The 22,839-nt window shown below is 42.1% G+C and overlaps 3 protein-coding genes across 4 annotated transcripts; 1 reads left to right on the top strand and 2 right to left on the bottom strand.

Annotated features, from left to right (window-relative positions):
* Positions 1-2,513: 2,513 nt before the first annotated feature.
* On the bottom strand, positions 2,514-8,427 carry foxd1 (forkhead box D1). Its single transcript, XM_069700866.1, has 2 exons — positions 8,344-8,427; positions 2,514-4,451 (listed from the first exon to the last, which is right to left on the bottom strand). The coding sequence occupies exon 2, from the start codon at positions 4,147-4,149 to the stop codon at positions 3,073-3,075; it is 1,077 nt and encodes a 358-aa protein (XP_069556967.1). The 5' UTR covers positions 4,150-4,451; positions 8,344-8,427; the 3' UTR covers positions 2,514-3,072.
* Positions 8,428-11,632: 3,205 nt separating this feature from the next.
* On the top strand, positions 11,633-18,079 carry btf3 (basic transcription factor 3). 2 transcript variants are annotated; one of them, XM_069700877.1, is made up of 6 exons: positions 11,633-11,697; positions 13,582-13,650; positions 14,038-14,151; positions 14,245-14,446; positions 14,600-14,656; positions 15,565-18,079. In XM_069700877.1, exons 2-6 carry the CDS (start codon positions 13,582-13,584, stop codon positions 15,609-15,611), a joined length of 489 nt encoding a protein of 162 aa, XP_069556978.1. In that variant the 5' UTR covers positions 11,633-11,697; the 3' UTR covers positions 15,612-18,079. The 2 variants fall into 2 exon arrangements, with proteins under 2 accessions (XP_069556978.1, XP_069556979.1); XM_069700878.1 differs by lacking the exon at positions 11,633-11,697 and adding an exon at positions 11,786-11,805.
* ankra2 (ankyrin repeat, family A (RFXANK-like), 2) lies at positions 17,718-21,040 on the bottom strand. Its single transcript, XM_069700870.1, has 9 exons — positions 20,931-21,040; positions 20,218-20,570; positions 19,932-20,090; positions 19,726-19,791; positions 19,481-19,578; positions 19,258-19,383; positions 19,054-19,120; positions 18,854-18,934; positions 17,718-18,246 (listed from the first exon to the last, which is right to left on the bottom strand). The coding sequence occupies exons 2-9, from the start codon at positions 20,516-20,518 to the stop codon at positions 18,191-18,193; spliced, it is 954 nt and encodes a 317-aa protein (XP_069556971.1). The 5' UTR covers positions 20,519-20,570; positions 20,931-21,040; the 3' UTR covers positions 17,718-18,190.
* Positions 21,041-22,839: the final 1,799 nt, after the last annotated feature.

The following is a 22,839-nucleotide window of genomic DNA, read 5'->3' as shown; positions in this document are numbered from 1 at the left end:
GATAGATAGATAGATAGATAGATAGATAGATAGATAGATAGATAGATAGATAGATAGATAGATAGATAGATAGATAGATAGATAGATAGATGCGCGCGCACTGCGTCTTTCTTTTTTCTTTTTTTTTTAAACCTTGTCTCGCGTCTTTATTTATAAAGCCGCCTCACTATATCTTTGACAGGACAAAGAAAACAGCCTGATGGTTAAAATGGCAGCGGGGGGGGGGGGGGCTACAGTCTACACAGAGTAACTTAAATATATAATAATGTACAAACACAAATTGTGCTGAATGTGGCGTTTAAATGCTCGTTTCCAAATGGAGTATGACTTACTCCGACCCCCCCCCCACCCCACCCCATCATCCCCCCCCCCCCTTGTGTGCCAAGCCTGGAAACTAGCATGAACAGCCTCCAACTTCTCCTGTTTATGGGTTATTGTCAGAGCATTTACGCGGAGACAATGGGTGAAAAAGGGCTGCTAAACTGACTCTAAATGTAGTAGAACCCACAAGACGTCACAGCACCCGAAACACGCTCTACGATCCCACACAGAGAGAGAGAGAGAGAGAGAGATGATAGAAATGTCTCAAGAGAAGACCACCATCAGATGTGATAAAAACACACAACAGACTGCAGGACAACGAGAGAGGTCGTACTCATAACGAATACGCACAGGTAACAACGCACTGTTGGGCGTATCAAACTGATATATAAATAGAGATATGGCTACCAAAAAAACAAAACAACAAAAAAGCACTACAGGCCTGAATTATAAACCACTGCTAACAGACACAATATAAATCCTCAGAACTCTTGGAAATCGTTATTATTGCAGATATTCATCGCCTTCTCCTCGTTTCGCCTATTTGTAAACAAGTCCATACAGTACAACTGACCTCCTTCCCTGCCGCTCTCCCTACTCCCCGGTTATGTGTAGGCCGGCGTGCGTGCGCGCGTATACGTGTGTGTGTGTGTGTGTGTGTGTGTGTGTGTGTGTGTGTGTGTGTGTGTGTGTGTGCGCGCGCGCGCGCGCGTCCCCCCTGTCTCTCGTTGCGTGTTACATCATCACGCAATCGCTGTCCTCTCGTGGCCTAGTGAACTGGCTCTAAGCGCTGCACCAATTTAGCCATCTACTCCACACACACACACACACACACACACACACACACACACACACACACACACACACACACACACAGACGCACGCGCGCGCGCACACACGTTGCTTTGAATCAGGGGAGGCAGACACACGCAGTCGACGGGCGCACACATCCAGTCACGGAAAGCAAGCCCCCCGTACAGTATATATATGGGCGACATATACACAGCTGATGAATAATTGAAAATAGGAGGGTCTGACCCCACGCAGCATCGCACGACAACGCAGGTGGCTGCAAAAGCCCCGAGATCCACGGTTCCACTTTATAAAAAAATAATAATAATAATAATAATAATAAAAAAAGGTTATCGGGTTTTTGGGGGTGTTTTTAAACGCGTAAAAAAATATATATATACTACGTCGTTTGGCGTTTTATTCCAACGGTTTCCTGCATGGTAGAATTTCCATAAAGCCCCAAAACTTAAATGAGTGGATGAAGGTGATTTTTTTTTTTAACCTCCCCAATATACATCCTCATCCACGAGCCTCCCCCGTTGACCCGGAGGCGAAGACTTTACAGCAGCGACGTTATTTTTCTCTGACTGAGGGGATGGAGGGAGGAAAAGGGGGTAGGGAGGGGGGGGAGACTGTGTCGAATAAGAGCAGATAATGAAATATTATGACGAGGAGTGTTTTCTCAAGAGGTGGCCAGCTGTCGACATCGGCACCGGTGTAATCACCGACCTGAAGCAGGCAAAAAAAAATAAAAAAAATACAGCCCCTGTTTCAACCCCTCTGACACCCACCCGTCCGCTCCGCGTAATTACGAGGATGAGTGTGAGAGAGGTCAGATGGACACACAGGAACCCGTGTGCGCATGTTCCAAAGTGTGCAACGTTGACATGAGAGCGTGCAAACATCTGAGCAAACAGTTTGATCACTGTAAATATTTTTGCGGCCCCTGACGGACACACACACACACACACACACACACACACACACACACACACACACACACACACACACACACACACACACACACACACACACGTGCGTTGTTGTTTTATAAAGGGGTGAAATCGTTTTTTAGCCTCCACTCAAAGCCATACAGCTGTTCTCCTCTCTATTTAGACTCATTCATTAACACAACAACAGTGTAAAGACACAATAACACCATTAACATGCCCATCTTTTGGTGTGTTGTTTTTTTTGTTGTTTTTTTTGGCACCACGGTTTAACCTCAGCACCCTGGAGTAGCAGTAAAGGCCCCCCCCCCAGGAAAGGGGTCGACATGAATTAATAAATTTATGCCCAAACAAATTAGCTTTTTTTTTTTTTCTTTTTTTTTGTAAAACGAAATTTATTCTTGTTGAAAAACAAACTGTGTAAAAATATCACACTTCAATTACACAATACTTGCCAAAAAAATGTACAATGTTTTATTACTGAAATAAACACACACTGCATATTATTATAAATGTATGACTTTGCTCTGTTTTCTTTTTTTTTCTTCTTCTTAATACAAAGTTTAAACCAAAACCTTCAAAACCTTGTTTTGATTTGTCAATAGAAAAAACATGGATGTGTTTGACACAAATACATTATTAGCCTATTTCAAACATGTGATCATTTATAACCTGTCCATTAAAGTCGTTATATCCTGAGACGCCCTAAACAGTGACTGAAAACGAATCACTTCATGGAAAATACAAGGAGTTCAAAAGTCTGATTCAAAAAAAACAAAACAAAAAAATTAACATAAATATATCTTCATAGACAGCATGAATATAGGCACAAATAGTGTTTTTTGTATGTCCATCATTCAGCTGCGTGCTATCAAACAAACATACAAAAATAATCCTACCTTCAAAGAGGGGCGTTTTTTTGTTTTTGTTGCTGTTTCTTTTTTTTTTCTCTCTTTTTTTTTGTTTTTGTTTTTGTTAAGTTTCTTGGAAAGTTTGTAGTTAAGACATTTTAACAAGCGCTCGTGCCGCTGACAACTCTGCTTGCAAAGTTTTCAGCCGGGTGTAAAACGGCTCCGGGATGCACGCTCTGCAGCTGGCTGGCCGCTGGAGGCCCCAAAGCGGACGGTAAGACCGGGACAACGACCGGGGAAGTCCTGGAAGGGCTCGGCGACCCTCCGATGATACTCTCTATGGAGAAGGGGGACCGCTGCACCGGGGAGCCCGACTTCTGCACCGGGGACGCAGCCTGCACGCTGGCTGAGCCCAGACTGGAGCTCAACTGGGGATAAAACCTACTCCTGGCTAAGTCCGTGGTGCTGGCCATCAAAGACGGCGAGGGGATAATGGTTCCCGTGTGTGAATGTGAATGCCTGGAGTGCTGCTGCTGCTGCTGCTGCTGCTGCTGCTGCTGCTGCTGCTGGAAGGCAAAAAGCGCAGAGTGTGTGTGGTAGGACTGGAGCTGGATGCCGTATCCTCCGCAGCCGTACGGTCCGTAGCCATACGCGGCGGCGGCGGCGGCGGGGATAAAACTGTTATGTTCCCGCAGTAAGTCCTGCGTCTGCTGCCGCTTGAAGCGTTTCCTCCGCCTCAGAAAGCTCCCGTTGTCGAACATATCGGCCGACTCCGGGTCCAAGGTCCAGTAGTTGCCTTTCCCGGGGTTCCCGGGCTCCCTCGGTATCTTAACGAAGCAGTCATTGAGGGATAAGTTGTGTCTGATGGAGTTCTGCCAGGCCGGGAACTTCTCCCTGTAGTACGGGAAGCGGTTGCTGATGAAGTCGCAGATCTCGCTCAGGGTGAGACGCTTTTTGGGGCTCTGCAGGATGGCCATGGTGATTAAGGCGATGTAGGAGTACGGGGGCTTCACCAGGGTGTTCTTGCCCGCCGGCTTGTAGGTATCCCTCGAGGAGGTGGAGCCGTCCAGGCACGGAGGAGGAGAGCCGGCCAGGAGGATGCCGTCGTGCATCTGCACCACCTCGTCCACGTAGGAGCGCGTCCGGTTGTCCCCATCCTCGCCCTCGCCGACCACGTCTATGTCGGTCTCTTCCGAAAGGATGGAGGCATCCGACATCTCTGAGCTCAGAGTCATGGCTCTACACACACGGCTGTGCCCCTCCGACAGACGAGGAAGGACGATGAGATGCACGAGCTGCCCTGGCCCTCCCTCTTCAAAAACTCATATGAGGAGGGTGGAGAGGAGAGGAGCACGTGTCGCCGCCGCAGAGAAATGTCCCCCTGTTTCTTCCGCGCTATTTCCATATGTTTTCAGGTTTTTAATCGCCGACTGAAGGAGCGACCCCGTCGATGCCGGGCTGAGAACTGAGCCGGGGGAACCTGCAAAAGGGCCAAACCTTGAATCACACAGGGGGGGGGGGCGGATCCTCTCTCGGCCTTTATACCACCGGTGGCGGTCACATGGTGAGGAAACGTCACCGAGACAAATGAAAAGGGAGAAAAAAAAAAAAAAAAAAAATTAAATAACACACAAAAAAAAAAGGTCTTTGAAAATTAACTGCGAGTGGTTTTTGGAAAAAAGTTTGGTGTGGCCCACATCCTTTCTAGTGGTCATTCATGGTGGCCTGCAGTCCACAAATGACTAATCTGAAGCTTTTATTCCACGCGATGTTTTGCGCAAAAATAGAATTTTTTTTTTTTTTTTTTTTTAAGAAACAAAAAAAAAGGTCTTTAGGAAAGTGTAATTGCCGGTGTGGTCACTGCTAAGAACGAAGCGGATATTTTGACAAGCTTTTTATTTATTTATTTATTTAGGCTTCTAATGCGATGCATGAAGGAAGCGCGTGCACCTCTTTATTTTATTATTATTATGTTTAATTTGCAGAAACATACCCCCCCCCTCCTCCCCAAAGCACTTGGATAAAATACAAAATAAAGTTATGACGAAAATGGACTAATTTACATAAATATAATTTTGCGCGATATCATTTTATATTTAATAGGAACGCCTTATGAAATACTGACGGGGACTGGTGCACCATATCCAGGCAGCTCAGTTTGCGTGATCCGGTAGTTATCTAGATTATCCGCGAGCCATTTGTAATGGAAAAGAGTCAGCTGTTAACTCGAATCAGTCACGGGTCACGCAGAGCATGCAAGCCCCAGATATAAGGCCTCTGCGGTGCGTCTGGAGCATCATGCTGCGTGTGTGCGTGTGTGTGTGTGTGTGTGTGTGTGTGTGTGTGTGTGTGTGTGTGTGTGTGTGTGTGTGTGTGTGTGTCTGTGTATGGATGTAGCCTATCTGTTAATTTCAATTTATTTTACTGGGTCAACGGATAGACTATTTTCATCGTGGTTCTTTAAAAAGTCACGAAAAACGACAATGAGTTTTGCAGTAAACACACAGGAGAAAAAAAAATAGTGTTAAGAAAGTGTTCATCTAATGTCAAGTGGAAATTGCACAACTTGTGTAAACCCATTAAAAAGCTTGATAATATATAATCGTCCGGGTTGAATATGACTTTAAATAACACACGTGTTCCTTGATTTAAAACAAAATAGTTGTATGGTTCACAAAATTGAGAGTAAGTGAGGTATTAAAGTATGAATCTAGATTATGATTTATTCAGTTTTACCTCTGGGCGACCATCTTTCTGCAGCTCAGCCCTCAAATATGACAGTTTCACTCCTTGTCACTCTTTCCCCATTTCTGTTAAAAAAAAGGGATTACAGCAGATGGTGCTCCCGAATTTTTTTTTTTGACGAAATACATCGAACCAAGCAAACAAAATGATCAAAACACTGAGTTTAATCAACTTATTCATGAAGCAAAAAAATAAACTTTTGTTCATTTTAAATCTAAATTTTTCTGTCCTAAGAATTAGAAGTCACCTTTAATAAATCCAGTTGGCCCCCAAAACACGTTTCGACGTATGATAGTCATATCAGACTGATGGATGTGTTAGTTAGGTGCTCTGTGTTCCCCTCTTTCCGGAGGTTCCCATTAGTCCAGCGCCATCTAGTGGCGAAATTACATCACGATTACCAAAAACACGTCTGGTCCATTAAAAATAGAAGCTGTTCCAGCTGTTGTGTCACAGCCAGAAACATGTAGCTAACTTTCCTTAAACTAACATTGTTTTAGAGAATAGAGGTTAGAGAGTATCGTGCTGGCATAAAACTATTCAAACAAACTCATCATTTATTTTTATACAAATAAGCACCAGAGATGTTTGGCGGGAAAAAAAAAAAAAGGCCAACAGAATATAATTATTTATTCGGCTATTTATCGTGTCTGTCTCTACTATCACCAAATCAGCAGAAGAAGAAGAGGATGAAGAAAAATATAAACAAAGAAAGTTAAATACACACACACACACACACACACACACACACACACACACACACACACACACACACACACACACACACACACACACACACACACACACTCCTAGGCAAGTACTGCATAAATTATTATCTAAAATAATGAATCACTGTTGTTTATAAATGCAGAGAAGAGTTAAGCTGTTATTGTAAAAAAAAAAAAAAACTAATACTGGTTAATGCTGACTGAAGCTTTTTTTTTAGTTGATTTTTCAGCAATTTTCCTCATATGTTACCATTACCTCAATAATCACCTTACAGTTCAGAAGAATTGTGCCATGATTTCGTTTTGTATTTCATCCTGAATGATAAACGTTCCAAGTTATCAATTAAAACACCATTAATAAAGCGTTCATGTGCCTGTTTTGTACAACTTTGAGAGGGATTTTTTTTTTTGTTCTTCTATTCAATCATTCCGTTTCGGCTACGTTTGTCCTCTTATATCATTCCTCAGATTTTTAACGGACTCTCCAACGTTTGGAAACCCCCAAAACTTAACATCAGCAGATACGTTTTTCTGATGTTTTGCACCGGGAGACAGTTCATCTGTGGAACTTATCCAAAAATTCCACAAGTGGATTCCAAAACCCAATAATTACCAAAAAAAAAACAACAACATACATTTATTCACGTTGGTAATCAACCCTCAGTGAGTTAATTGCCTCACACTATCAGAAAAGAAAATTAAAAAAAAAAATAATAACAACTCAGCATTAAATAAATGAGGACTGGCCTGTTTTATTACTTGACCCGAGGCTTTCCAACAGCAGCCCTCGTATGTGGTAAACCACCTCCAAAGCGCGCCGACGGTGTCTCCGTGCCACGGGGTACCAAGAAACGCGATGCCCTGCCTACCTGGCTGCTCTGACAACCCCTCCCTCCCCGAGTGTCACCACAACGGTCAGCCTGAGAGAGAGAGAGAGAGAGAGAGGGCATGTGATCAGCTAATTAATCAATTAATTCCGCATGTGATTCACGTCACAAGCAGAAAAAAAAAAAAAAAAAAAAAAAAAAGGCGAGATAACTGAGCAGCAAAAGGTAATACTGCGCGTGGGGTGGACAGGAAGGAAGACGAGGAACATCAGAGTCAAACAGAATTAAATAAATAAAATACTTTTTTTTTTTTTCATTAGTAAATCTAAATGGCAATGTTTTCAAATATTATTTCACTCAAAAAAAAGATACAAACCGAATTTTATTTCCAACACCTATGCCAGTGGGGTTCAATATCTCCTGACTGTGGGGAAGTTATAGTCGTGGGGGGGGGGGGGGTCATGTGATTATCATGGGGATGCACGAAGAAAACAGAAGCTAAGATGAATTAATATGTCAATTATTGCATTGTATTTACGAATAAACATTTATGCTATACTGTCTGTTTAATTGGATTAGGTGAAAGTCTTCTATTTCCACCTATGCATGTTTGTTTTTTATTGTTATATATTGCTGGAATTCAGTGTTGGAGTGTGTGTGTGTGTGTGTGTGTGTGTGTGTGTGTGTGTGTGTGTGTGTGTGTGTGTGTGTGTGTGTGTGTGTGTGTGTGTGTGTGTGTGTGTGTGTGTGTGTGTGTGGGCGGGGGGGGTGTTGAAGGCTGTAAGTACATCAGCAAAAACAGGGAAACATTTAATTTAGCAATTGTTATGCTTGTAAGAGGTGTATTGTGGTAATTTATTCCTGATTTATTTTGTTGTTGTTTTTTCACAGAATATGTTTAAACGTGTGTAACTTTATTAAACAGCTCTTGCTTTACATTTTGCGTTACCGGTGTTGTGATATCGTGTTTACAGGCCATAACTTGATGACAAAAATCCTTCGTCGCAGTTGTGTCGATTTGTAAAACCATCTTACAGACAGATCTTCAGAACCACGATTCAGAGCGGACAGTTGGATAAGACACAGGGTTTGTGATTTAAGAAAAAGATCCAAGTCTTCCCCAACTTACCTCTCCCTCCTCTGTGTTCGAGGTGTCCGCCTGCTGGTCATCGGTTGAACCCTGTTGAGGGCCTCGAGCCGAAAGGTCTGAAATTAAAGTTGTTCCACATACTGCGAGTGTTGGCAGAGTTTCCTTCTCTGCGTGTACTTCGGCAGTAGGTGAAGTTGTGTCACGAAAGTCTGCCCGGGAGATCCGATCACCACCTGAAAGACAAACACGCAACTAAATGAAACACTTACTCGCACATTCACACACAAAAGAAAAAGCTGACAAAGCAACTCTGCGGTGAAATGAATGAGTAAAACGATGTGAGGTCAAATCATGCCCGTCTGTTTGACTCATCAGCAGAAGAAAGTCTTTTCATTCAGACATGTTTACTTCCCACCATAGCAAACATGAGAGCTTGGACTGAATGATGAGAGCTGGAAGGATTGCATGAAGGGGAAAGTTTTTTAACGAGATGACCAGTGTGCACATTTGGACGTGATGGACATAAGTTGATTTTATGTCCTAATGTAGTTTATGGAAAACAGAGCATAGGGATAATGATTAATTTGAGCTGTTTGGGATCACGACTCATCATGTCAGAAGCTACTAAAGGCGAACATGTATGTCTGTACTCTTGTTTTTTTTCTGCCATGAAAAAAATACTGTATTGGAAAGTGGCTTGATAATTTAGGGTCTACCCGGAGTCGTTCCAATTCAATTAATATCGAGCATCTCCAAAAATAACTTTTTGTTGCCGTAATTTAGCATATTTATGCAGGCAACGTGTCAACACTGCATTGCTCGATGCAAATACACTTTTCTCGAAATAAAAATTGCTACTTCACTTGCAGGTGCCTCGCATCTTCCCGTCTGATGCCACATAGTGTCTCTGAAACAAACTGGCTCACCTACTTTTACCCAAAAAACCCCCACAAACGAACAAGATGGTGGGAAGATTTCTCAGTGGTTTCTTTCTGATTCGCTCTTCCTTTGAAGAATGCCTGTAGACAGACTTGAGACCTTTTTAAATCATAGCCTTGTCATTTAACGAAGGGAGATGTTTTTCTCCCACAAAGGCAACTTTAAAAAAAACCATAAAAAACAACTGTGAATTTTTAATCAGGATCCGGTGGTCGGTCGGTCGGTCGGTCGGTCGGTCGGTCCCTCCCTCCCTCCAGAGGGTCAATGCCTTCAGTTGACTCTCTGGTGTATTTGGGTGGAATTGTGTGTTTGATGTGTAAACTTTTTTAAAAAATTTTTATTCCTTTAATGCAACAGTGTGAAAGGTTGCTCCATCAAGTTCCTTTTCTGTTCCCAGTGACTCCCAACTTGATTTTTTTTTTTTTTTTGCCATTTCTTGTTTTCTATCATTTTAATTGACTTAGTAGTGACTTTCCAGTCTCCAGAGGGCCCTACTTTTTTTTTTTGCTTTATTTTTTTGGCATCGCATGCAGGGCTTCTTCTTGGTTTTCCAACTAGTGACCCCTATTTACCAGGTTTTGTGTTTTTTGGGAATGTAACATCCCCCTAAAAAAAAAAAAAAATAAAGATAAAACTTCTGCTCTGATAACCGTGCCATTAACTGATTTATGTCTATGGCCTAGAGGACCTCGACTCCCCATGTTTTCCTTGAGTGCACTACTTACAGGCTTGTCTTACTGCCCCAAGGTGTCCACCAATTAGCATCTCCCACTTTGAGGAATTTCTCCTTCAAGGTTGCAACTAATCCTGAACCAATTAATGGATCTTAAGCAGCAGTTTGGTTGTAATCCCTCATCTTTGTCTATCCATTGCAATGACCTGACAGCAGAAAATAACCTAAAGATTTACTTTAGCCAAGCAATCAGCTCCCTTTTGAGGTTATCTCAAACATTTACGTACACTGCATCTGCTTCAGAGTACAAGACTTTTATCCTTAAAGGTGGAAAATCTGAGAAAAAGTCATAAATTCAGTGAGGAGGACTCACTCGGAGGCTGTGAGGCAGCTGAATGATATTGGTGGCCGTATAATGACAAAGGCATGAATGTTTCTTGGTAAATCTAAATCAGATTGTTCTGCTTTTAGGTCATTAAATCAATCTGTCAGACTGATGCACAGTAAGGACACATACACAAAGTCCAGTGAAGTTACAGTCCATTTTAGTCTTTCAAATTATGCAGATAAATTTAAAAACATACATTTTTGACCCAGAGGGAACGTTAAAATATCCATTGACTTATACGACAATGACAAAAACATAAGCAAACACAAGAAAAAAGTGCATTCAAATGAAGCTCGGTGAGCAACCATGTCTCATTTGCTAAAAAAAAAATCCTCTCCTCCCATTTCTGTTTGTGTTTTTGTGCTTACTATATTTGTGATATGAGATCTGATCACAAGTGGTCACTCGAGACGCATGTGGAGACCATTGACTGTATATAAAAGTGGACGTAGCTTCCAGGTCCGAAAAATGAGGTCAATGTGGAAAAGCCTTAAACTGCAATACCACGATGGCCACTAGAGGTTGGCTCCAAAAAGCCTCCAGCTCCATTGACTCCCATTCAAATTGTCTCATGAAATACAAAGTTCTTGTGATGTTGTTAGCTAAAGTCTCTCTTTCTTTTTAGTTTTTCAGCAGTCCATCTGAAAATAATCCCATTATTAATAGGAAAATAGGCCCCTTTTTTGGGGGGAGGAGGGGTCGTGTGTTTGATTGACAGGCTCGTGGTGCAGTTAGGTTTATGCTATCGGTCGGCGGGACTTAATATCATTGGGTTTCCAATCAGATTGAGTCAGATCCACCGCTCGTCCAAATATGGTGACTTGTGGCCCGAAACTGCTCCAAGCTATGCCGGCAGCCAAAATCCGAAAACTCCAGGCCTCATAACGATAGTTCACAAACCAACGGGGTCAGCTTGGTGGAGACTCGCAAACGCCCGGTGCGATCAGATCACACCCACCGGGACAGATTGGTCATGCCAGGCGGTCTTATTGACACGCGTTTGTTTGATGAAACACCAAACGGATCTTAAGTGCGTCCCAGCGGTGCCATGAACCCAAAGTGAAGACAAATATCTTTAAATAAAAAGTGGCAAACCGCGGCCGGTGACTTGACAGTCCGGCTGCCCGGCGATACAGTAAATATTGCACATTTTTAATAAATAAATAAATAAATACCAGATTAAAACAATTCTCTCATCTTGAGCTCTCGTGTTTTAGTTTAAGGTGGCGAAAGCGTTGCCTGCCAAGCCAAACTCAGGGCAAAGAAGAAAAAAAAAAAAAAAAAACCCAACAACCCAAAACTCGCTGCACTTTCTCGCCCTACGTCACTTCCTCCCTCCCTCTCCGCGCTTCCATCTTGCTTCCCCGCATGTTGTCTGCTGTTAAGTGTACAGGTCAGTGAAGAGCTTTAAATACCTTTCTTCCCTTGCACTGTTTCCCCCCCCCCCCACCCTCCCCGCACACCCTTCCTTCCCCCCCCCCTCCCGGTCCGACGGCGAGAGGTAAAACGAAAGCCTTTTTTTTTTTTTTTTTTTTTTTTTTTTTTTCTGATTAAGACGGCCGAAATCCGCCGAGGTGTGACCCTTAAAAACGCTCGCTGACTGGGTTTGGGTGTGTGGCAAGTTGTTGGGGGGGGGGGGGGGGAGGCTTGTTGAGTGACAGGCCGTGCTCTGCACAGGGCTTCCCTGTTAGCTCGGGAGCTAAAGCCTTGAAGTTAGCCTGCAAAGTTGTTGCACGAAAAAAGCTGAACCACGCCTCGTCTCGTCTGGGGGGGGGGGGGAAATTAAAGCGATCCGGCGCCAGCTGAGGTGCATTTTTTTTTTTTTTTGGGGGGGGGGGGTTCGCTTCTTATGTGTTATTAATATAGATATCAGATAAGGAGAGCCGTTCTCTTGCGATAGCTGATGCACATATAAACTGAGCACCGTTTACTGACACTCTCCCATAATGACTTTTTTTATTTATTTATTATTATTTTTTTCCCCCCCTATTTAAATGTCTGTTTATCGTTTTGAGTAAGATCTTGACGCCTATTACCACACCCTCACTGAAACTGCTGCTCCCTGCTTGTGTGTGTGTGTGTGTGTGTGTGTGCGTCTTTAAACTTCCGTTTTATCTTCTGCATCGTTTGGACGCAATAAGCTTTTTTGCGAGTTTTTAAGCCAAATTCCACACTCGCATATTGTCTGGATGTACATATTTTGCGAGCTGGTCATATTTAACTGGTAGCAGTAGTCGTCGGTCAGATAGGGATTCATATTAAATGAAAGGTAATATATATATATGTGTTTTTGCTTCAATTCCCGGGGAAGCAGGTGTGTTAATGTGGTAGCAAATTAACTGCAAAGTTAAAGGCTGCAAATAGCGATTATTTTCACCATCAGTTAATGTGTCAATCATTTTTTTTTGGGGGGGGGGGGGATATTCCCCAAATCTCAAAGGTGCAGCCTAAAGTGTTTTTTTTTTGTTTTTTTTTGTCGGCATAATATTCAGTTTATCACAGAGGACTCGAGGAACGGCAGCATATTTACATTTTAAAAGCTGGAATAAGAGAATTTGCATCGTTGTTTTCCTCAAATAAATGACTCAAAACAGTTTTTGAAATAACTTCAGAAGAGATGCTGGTGGGGTTGGATATCCTGCTGGCAGTTATTAGTAGACATACATTTTGTGTGTGCTTGTTGTTTATTTTCTGTGAAAAGTATTCCAGCATCGTAGTTTGAATGCATATTGGTTGGCGAGTTTTAGAGTCTCCAGTCGGTGCACGGGGGGGAAAAAAAAACACACACACAAAAAAAAACAGCTGTGCACCAGAAAGTTACCTTGTAAATAGCCGGGCAGATAAAAACCTTCAAAATTTTCAGGGACACAATTTTTCTGTTTTAAAGATTATACATGACGGTTTCCGCGAGGTGTGTAACAATGCGGCTTTGCGCGGTGGTGATATAGAGGCGATCACTTTGATTATAATCTGGGTCCAATGTCAACTCGCACAATAGGTTGTAATTGTTTCTAATTTGTTAAGATAACAATTTTGGAATTGGTACAAATGGGCACAAAGGTCCGACCATGTTGTCTCCTCAGCTGCGTGGTGTGCTTCGTGTCTCTGTGCCTGCTTTGTTTGTGTTGTTTTTGGCAACCACATTTGCTTTTTTAATAATATTAAATATGTACATTTAAAAAAAAAAAATAAAGTGTTTTGACGTTGTTTGTGTGAAGATCAGCTGTTAAGGTGTCGTCACCAACATAACCGTATGTAATATTCTTTCTTTCTGCAGATGAAAGAAGCAATTATGAATCAAGAAAAACTCGCTAAACTACAAGCGCAAGTCCGCATCGGCGGAAAGGTAACTGGCAAAATGAACTGCTAGATTTTTTTTTTGCAAAGACCTTCCTCTGTGTTTTAAGACGCAATGCATCCGCATCAACTATCCTCACAGTGACGCCACTCCATACTTTAATCCACTCAAATAAATATGCAAATTATTGGCACAAAAAAAAAAAAAAAAAAAAGAAGAAAGTGTGTAAACATCTTTTCTATTGCTGGTCTCTATGACAACAAGCCATGGTATTGATGCATAGCAGCAGTAATTACAGGCAACGGAGCACTTTTGGGTCTTTTCAAAAGTCCCACATTCAACCTGCAAGGTTATGTTGGCTTCCAGAAAGCGACGCGTTGTCACCAAGAACTGAAGTTTTAATGCCGAAACATGTTCGCACGAATGTCGCCGCAGGGCACCGCTCGCAGAAAGAAGAAGGTCGTCCACAGAACGGCGACCGCAGACGACAAGAAGCTCCAGTTCTCCCTAAAGAAACTCGGCGTCAACAACATCTCTGGCATCGAGGAGGTAGGCGCGACGCTTCGTCTCCGACTTTGGCGCCGCCGCGATTCCAGGAGTCTAACCGCGTCGTCAACGCCGTGTGAATTTGGTCTCTTCCAGGTCAACATGTTTACAAATCAAGGGACGGTCATCCACTTCAACAATCCCAAAGTGCAGGCCTCGCTCGCGGCCAACACCTTCACCATCACCGGCCACGCCGAGACCAAGCAGCTGACGGAGATGCTGCCGGGCATCCTGAACCAGCTGGGAGCCGACAGCCTGACGAGCCTCCGGAGACTCGCCGAGGCGCTGCCCAAACAGGGTCGGTCACCTCAACGCCGTAGATTTAAAAAAAAAAAAACAACAACAAAAAAAAAAACAACCTGACTTCCAGAGATGACGTTTTGACTCCAGGATCATTGGGATTGTTTTTCTGGCCACTTCAAGCTTCTCACATCTTTTTCCGTTCTTACAGTTGCGGATGGAAAAGCGCCGATTGCGACAGTAGAAGAAGAAGACGACGACGTTCCAGGTGGGTGCGCCGCCATTCAAAATGAGATCACTTCAACGTTTCGGAGGGGGGGGGGGAATCGAGCCGTCTCGCGTGGAACTCGTTTTTGCCGCCTCATTTGGAAATTCTCCCGACACTTTTGTTCCCCTGCCTCTCCGTTAAATAACCGTTTGCTTTTCGTTCGGCCTGTTGAAGAGGAGTCACGCGAGGGGGATTCGTCAGCTCCATTTGATGATGGTGCAACGCTGGGATTTTATTTTGTTTTAAATTCTCATGTTCATTGTTTATAAGATTGTAAGATTCGGTTTGCTTTTCTTTGCGAAGAAAACGGACCGACCACATGAGGTTGCCATTAGAATAATCTCATCTTTTCCCAGGCCTTCCCTCCCCCTCCGTCTGGCCCCCCGAGCTCTCGCTAATGTAACAAACGATTACACATGTATTTGGCACTTGGAGCAGTTGAAGCCTGATGGCACCGAGGTTAAAAGCCACTGCCATCACATTGTTATTGGAGTTAAGTTTCCTTTTTGTTCTCCCACTGAAGGAACACGATTGCCCAGACCTTTCCAATTGTTTCCATTCTAACCCCCCGACCCCTCACTCGGATGGGACGATTTCTCACATTTCATGGCGTAATTGAAGCCAATTTCTTTTTTTTTTTTTTTTTTTTTTCATTTTTACAGCTGCTTTGTGTGTGTGTGTGTGTGGGGGGGGGGGGTGGTCCTCATATGTTGAGCACATTGGAGCGGGAGAGATGAGCAAAGACTCGCATTACAGCTCGGATCGCGTTTCGGATAAACACACTTTTCCTGAATTGCGCTCCGGCACCTCTGAGAGTCATTTGCGCTGATGGACGTGCCTTTCTCTTTCGCCACTCCATCAATTCACCGCTCCTGTCTTTTTTCTTTTTTTTTTGTTTGTTGTTTCAGATCTGGTGGAGAACTTTGACGAGGCATCCAAGGACGAGGCCAACTAGAGGGAAAATGGGGACTTCCCTGGAGTTTGACAGGACCACAAGGGGCACAAGATGCTGTAATGTCTATTTCAAGAGGTGGAAAGTGTAACAGTTTAAAGTACCCGAGAAGATGAATAGTGCGTCAACTTTTCTTTGGCTGTGAGCATCCGTGATACGTGACACCTGAACAAAAGTACTTGCATACTCTTAAGTGAGTTATTTGCGAGTAATTTTCTAGAATAGTGCTCTGATGTATTTAAGTGGAAGGTATTTTAGTACTCGTTCCACCTCTTCTTTTCCACCAGACTCTCCCAAATGCTTCGTTGTGCTCTGTGTGTCCAGTTAAGAGTGATTGTGAGAGATTGTGTGAAATGTGGTGTTTAAAGCTCCTGCTGTGCATCTGTTTCCTCCATGTTACTGAACCTTAATTCTGTTGCCTCCAAAAAAACAAAAAAAACAAAATACCCAATCTGGAAATAAAACCTTTGCTACTGTCAACAAACAGCGAAAATCTTGTTTTTTGGGGTTTTAATACCAATTCCACGTTAAAATACCTATAAATTAGCTAAAAAGTAAGCAGGTTCATCTTTTTGTAAGATTGGTTTCCTCATCACAGCCTAATTACAGGAGAAAGAAAATTAGACACTATTTTCCTTAAGTGCGTCACGCTAAGATTTGCTGACATAGTATATTGTTAAGATTAAGTATTCTGCATTAAATAAGATCATATATTTTAGTAATAACAAAATATATTATTTCATAATCAACAAATTTGTTGTAGGAAAAGAATACTTTTTTTTTTTTGCCAGTCTATCCAGACTGAAATATCTAAAAAAAAAAAAACAAGTTGGATTGCTATGAAATTTTCTACAGACAAACTACTGACTGGTGATCCTGACTTTTAATCTACTGCAGTCATGTCTCAAAAAACAAACTGCTGGACTGTGTTTAATGATTACATACCTGGAAAAACCAGGTATGTAATCCGTGTTTCAACTGGCTGCATTTTTTTTTGTAGTTGTCGTAGCCAGTATTGCAACGCTAACACTGCTAAACAAAGACGAACATGATGACCTTACATCAGCATCTTAGCATTTGGCTCAAACACCGCTGATGCTGCTGGCGTGGCGGTAAACTCTTAGCTGAAACACGGTCCATAAAATGTTTTTTTTTTTAAATCATACTTTTTCCTCACAGTAGCAATTTCTGCAAGTCATTTTTAGTTCAATCCAGCAGCTTTTATCATAAAATGGTGTTTTGCAGTTAGCGATTGGCTGTTGCTGCACTCTGCGTGAGCAACTTTAGAAATTAAGACATTTTGGGGGGGGAAACGAGCTGCTGAAACGAAATAAAAAATAATTGTAGCTATAAAGTCAATTTTGTGAAAATATCCCTGGTGAAATACCATTAATGATTTGAGTTTTTAAAAGATTTTTGGGATTATTTTCCAGCTTGGTTAAATGTTGCAGCTGAATTTAATCATAATGTTTTATTTAAAAAAAAAAATGAACCATTTACCTGTGTAGGTAGTTCCTCCAAGAATTATGGTCAGTGGAGCACAGAAATATTTCCCTGCTATTGAAAGAAAAAAACGTATTTGATTCTTGGCTCACAACGTAATCTTAAGTGTTTCTCCCATAAATATGCTGTTGAATGCGATGTAAAACGACCGATCATTTAATTGAACAGCTTAATTTCAATGATTATAATCAGAAGTCTTACACTCGCAAACAGATAAATATCTGTACAGTTACATGACTGTCAATATCATTTTCTTGATACACCACTTCTTATGACACGAGGTAAAAAAAACAAAAAACACAAGCACCTTCATACACAATATCCGTGTGGGGATATTTAATTGCGATTTGAGGTCTTTTAAAATTCAAAACACATCTGGACATTTATCAATACACAGACACACAAAACGGACTTCATAACAGTGTAAATGATTTAAATAAATAAATCCAGTACAATAAACGAGCTTGGCGACCTCATAAAATCACAGTCTGCCTCAACGACTGTGCTCACGATGAAGACCAAACGGCATGGACACGAGGCAATTCAACAATTTACATTAAAATTATTTTACTCTTCAAACCGGTTTGTTATTTATAATAGGTCGGGTTTTCTTTTTTTTTTTTTTTTAAACCACAATAATTGGAAGAGGATATTAAATTATTACAACGTTAAAAAGACAAAACCTCCATGCTTAGTTCAAGCAAAATCAAGTCCAAACTTCACTGCATTGTTTGGCAGCTTCTTACAGGTGGAGTGCAGTGTGTGCTGGGTTGTAGTGAAACATCTATGAAAACCAGTCACTGTGTCCTGATTAGATTTGCTACTCCACAATGTAAAAAGAAAAAAAAAAAAAGTGCAGAGTATAAGCTTCAAAAGGGTTAAAATTGAAAAATGAACACAGCAAGAAAAAGCATTAGGCCCTCAAAATAAAATAAATAATATGTAATGCATTTGAAATGTCTCTTTTTTTTTAAAAAGGAGCATAATTCACCTGTCGGCCGACAGCTTGGGCATGCTACATGATTGTCCCAGTACCCAGCAACATCCCTCCAGTATTTGTTCTCCTCAAGTGCGACGCTTCACTCTCGGATTCCCATCAGTAACTTCAGTAGGTGTGCCTCCATCACCTGTTGAACTAAACAGAGAAACACTGTGTGTTATTCAACACAGCTGAAGTGTTTCTGGAGAGAAACACATTGTGCACGGTCTACGCTCACTCAGGCATTACAATTGAATATTAATCCAAATATTTACATTCCCACTTGGCCATCTTTCACTCTTGAAAATGGAGAAGGGGGCGGGGGGGGGGGGGGAGGAGGGACTTGCCAGGAAAAGCAACACTCTGTTTATCTTAGCAGCACTTTTTTTTTTGGACTTTTCTTGAAAGCACCAGCACTGTCGACGCTCTCCGACTCAGAGGTGTTGTTTTTAAAGGACTGGAGTTTGTCCCGTCTCACTTCATCGTGATCCGAGTTCAGCAGCAGGACAAAATGTCATTTTTGACAGGTTCATGTGATGATCTATAGATCTAAATACATATCCTCCAAGTGTGTCACTGCTGTCTTTAAGTTGTTATTCATTTAAACATCATCTGAAACATTTGTCTCTTTCCGATCTTTGATCGGACCTTCCGCCTTGATGACGCGAGGGAATGTTTCTGCACGATTCTCAGCCCGTTTGTCCCTACGTCTCTTTTAGCTCTAAAAGAAGGCATATACCAATTTTACGTATTTGTTGCGCACCATTTCGATGGCCCATAGCCACAGCCATGTCCATTGCATTGAAACCAGAATCTGACTCTATGGTGGGATCGGCGCCGCTCTCTGGAAGACGTAAAAACATATCATTACTGTCAGACAGCACTTCCTCGACACAATGGCTGTGTTTATCCTTTAAGAAATATTTAAACAGGTTTCTGACAAGTCGAAAGATTTACTCTCACCTAACAAGATTTCGACACAGCGCACGTGGTTGCCATGCACAGCGTAGAGCAAAGGGGCTCCTCCGTTCTGAAACCCACAGAGGTGACATCACTTCATACCAACGTTAATCCTCCGGAGTCAAAAAAAAACAAATCTCTTTAAGAACAAATTAATTTTCCCGACATATTTTTAGTTAACTTTAAACAACAGCTTCGTATTCCTACCCAGTCATATTCATTGACGTCCACTCCGCAGTCAATCAGCATCTTCACGATATCTGTGTATCCCTTGCTGCAGGCCAACGACAACGCACTTTCCCTCCCTTTGGCCAGGAGGTTGGGGTCGGCACCCTGCGGTGAAAAGTGACGCAGAATGACTAACAATAAATTAACAAATAAAGAAGGCTTACTCCACTGTAATAAATTAATCGAGTAAACGACACAGTACATTTTGGAGCAGAAACTCAACGACGGCGATTTGTCCGTGCGCAGCGGCCCACATCAAGGGGGTAAAGCCCTCCTCGTCTTGGAGATTGATTACAGTCTCTAATATAAAAGAAGGATGTAAAACTCAATTATCCTTTGACGAGTCGAGCACGAAATCGGTCAAGTCACTGAAAACTGAAATATTTGAAATGCAGCGGAGACAAATATTTCACAACTGCGTAACTATAAAGAACTTGGAACGCCTACCTTGTTCAATCCTGCTGGCCAAAAACACCATTTCTCCTTGTGCTGCCAGCTGGTGAATGGACAAAGCTGAAAGGGGAGGAATTTGTTGTTTTTTTTAAATATTTTTGCACGAGTTACAATTACAATGCGAATATTTATTTAAACATTTAATTTTTAACTTTAAAAAAAACAACAACAACAACAAAACAAAACACGGTGGTACTTACAATGGACCAAAAGAGGCGTGGAAGACACCTCGTTGCCGCGGTGTTTATTGGTGAGTGTGGTGGACTGTTTGATGGGGGAGAAATGTTTGGTGGTGGACGGCGTGTACACGTGGCGCACCTGTATGCCCGGTGACGGCGAAGTCTGGATGTTGCACTCGGCTGAAACGAGGAAAAACAAAATTTGACGAACAGGGGGCGTCCGTTCCCCTTCCGCGAGGTATTATCACGGGAGCCGGTCGGGCGGTCGGTCGCTTCAGAATAAACACGGATTCCGCCCCTTTCTCACCTTTGAACAAAACGGAAGCCACCTCCAGGTCGGAGTTCACCTGGTCCTGGATGTTCTTGCTGTCCTCCTCGTTGAGCGACTTGACGAACCTGGAGCAGACGTTCATGTCGAAACGGTTGGGCAGGATGAACTTGATGCCCATGGCCACGTTCTGGGTGCCCGTGTTGTCCGGGCTCACGCCCATCGACTGCTCGGTCTTGACGGCGCTCAGGTCGGGCATTACGCAGATCCCCTCCATCTCCTCGGAGACCGGAGGACACTCCGCGGGCCCCTCCGAGGTTGCCATGGTAACGTTGTTCATCTTCCAGTCGCGCTCACTGTCCCGCTGAGGTTACGCTGACGTCACTGCGCTCCTGAAAAAAAAAAAAAAAAAAAAAAATGTAACGACAATTTGAAATTGAAATCACAAACTGATATAAAAAAATTTTTTTTAAAAACTGAATTTTGAAACCGTCGTCATCTTTATTTAACTTTGCCGGTGGACTTATTAGACACGTAAAATGGTAAACAAAAAAAACCAAAAAAAAACAAAGAAGGTGCAAAATGTTACATGTTCAAGAACGACTGGCTGTTAGCCGCCAGGTAGCATGCTAGCTATTGTTATCGTAACCTTCCCGTTTGTCACACTAACTGTCTGTGGACGTGAAATTGTTGACACGGAAACACATTAAACGTTAATAAATGACAATTCACCAAAAACAACAGTTTCTTACTCCATAGAACATAGTTTTACGAGAATAATCTCATAAAATCATCCCTCTTCTATCGGTGTTTTGATATACTCGCACATGCGCACTCGCTCGTGTTTGCAACATCGGGTGCATCCACTATCAACCTCCCCGTTTTTGGTTCCGGCCCAGTGTCACGCCGAGTTCTGCTTGCCCACCAGGTGAACCGCATGCACCTTACATCTCTGTCAAGCATTTGCACTGTGATTTTATTTTTTTCTGGAAATCTGCGACTCGTATCATTTTTATCATCACATACATTTGGCCATTTACTCAGTAAATGAATTCCATGCATTTTATAATAATCTAAGATGAAATAATTGGGGATGTATTACATTACATTTCATTTAGCTGACGCTTTGATCCAAAGCGACTTACAATTAAGTGCATTTCAACCACGAGGGTACAAATTCAGAACAACAACAATCAAGAAAGTACAATTTCTTCAAGAAAGCCAAACTTCAAAGTGCAATAAGTAAGTGCTACTAAAGTGCTACCTGTTCAAGGTATAGTCGGAAGAGGTGTGTTTTTAGTTTGGGGCGGAAGATGTATAGACTTTCTGCTGTCCTGATGTCATTGGGGAGCTCATTCCACCATTTAGGAGCCAGGACAGCAAACAGTCGTGATTTTGTTGAGTGTTTAGCTCGCAGTGAGGGAGCGACAAGCCGATTGGCAGATGCAGAGGCGAGTGAACGGGCTGGACCCGATCTGTTCACAGTATTACTCTGCAGCAACAATAAATTCCTCCAAATCATGTATGCACACCCACCCAACTAAGTAAAGACATTTTTAATCAAAGTTTGATGGGAATGAAATAGTTTTATCAGCGCACACTTTCCTTGATAAACTTTAACAGAGTAAATATTACACCCCAAATTCACCTCAAACTCTATTAATTCTTTCCATTTATTTTCAACAAGTTACATTAATTTTGCAGTCATTTTGTACCGCTAACTCTTTCAAGTGTTTTAGGAATATTAATTTATACATTTGGCATAACTTGAAGATGTCTTACCTGCAAAGTAAACAATCCAGTCTGTCTGTCCAGCGAGTGCTCCTCCTAAGGGGGTCTATGAAGTCAGTTTTTAACAAGTACATTTTACAACAGTGTTCCTCTAAGTTGCTCAGTACTCCAATGATTCAGTTTTCAAAGCCATCCAAAGGTTCAGCTTTCCAGTTTTTGTATAAGATCAGTTCCCGTCAAGTCCAAGTGCAAATGAGAAATTTGACAATTCTGCAGGTTTTTTTTGTATCTCCATGATCAAACGTTCCTTCTGTTAGCCAGTGAGAGAATACATATAGATCATATCTATTGTCGAACTTATGTGTGTATACAGATTTGTGATATCTGTAATTTTCAACTGGTTCTGCAGATTTTCAGAAACATTTTTAGCACTTGATGCGCTTATTATGATAAACACGCATCGCCAGACCATTGCAATTCACACCATCTTCACCCAGAGTACAAAAAGGGTTTGCATCTAAAAAATGTACCATCCACCCTGCAGCTCTGATGTAACTGGGGGACCTTGAAAATAAAAAAAATCTTCCAGGTCAGTAGCATCCAGGAAGTTACCTCGTTCTGTTGAATTCAAGATGGCATGCAGCTCTGGTCTCCATGTGAGCCTCTGTGTGTCAAACCTTACCCATTTTGCAATTCATTTAAGATATTTAAAACGATGCATGTGGAATAATATTTGAAAATCCTCCACATAGGGGCAGTATTGTAAGTTTATTTACTTTTAAATTACTTCTAAACGTTTGCCAACAGATGGCGCCGTCGTCTCATCAGTTATAGTTACAGTACTGGAAGTATTGTAGTTTTTATTCCTCTCCCGAATAGACTGTAATCCTTTCATCTTCCTAATTAAGCAAGAAAACACTTTCTGGTGGA

This window comes from Brachyistius frenatus, unplaced genomic scaffold (genome assembly GCF_029030835.1).
Source record: "Brachyistius frenatus isolate BFR_SWC_R1_liver_20210118 unplaced genomic scaffold, ASM2903083v1 Contig_35, whole genome shotgun sequence".
Taxonomy (NCBI): domain Eukaryota; kingdom Metazoa; phylum Chordata; class Actinopteri; family Embiotocidae; genus Brachyistius; species Brachyistius frenatus.
This window is presented reverse-complemented; position numbering and strand designations above follow the sequence as displayed.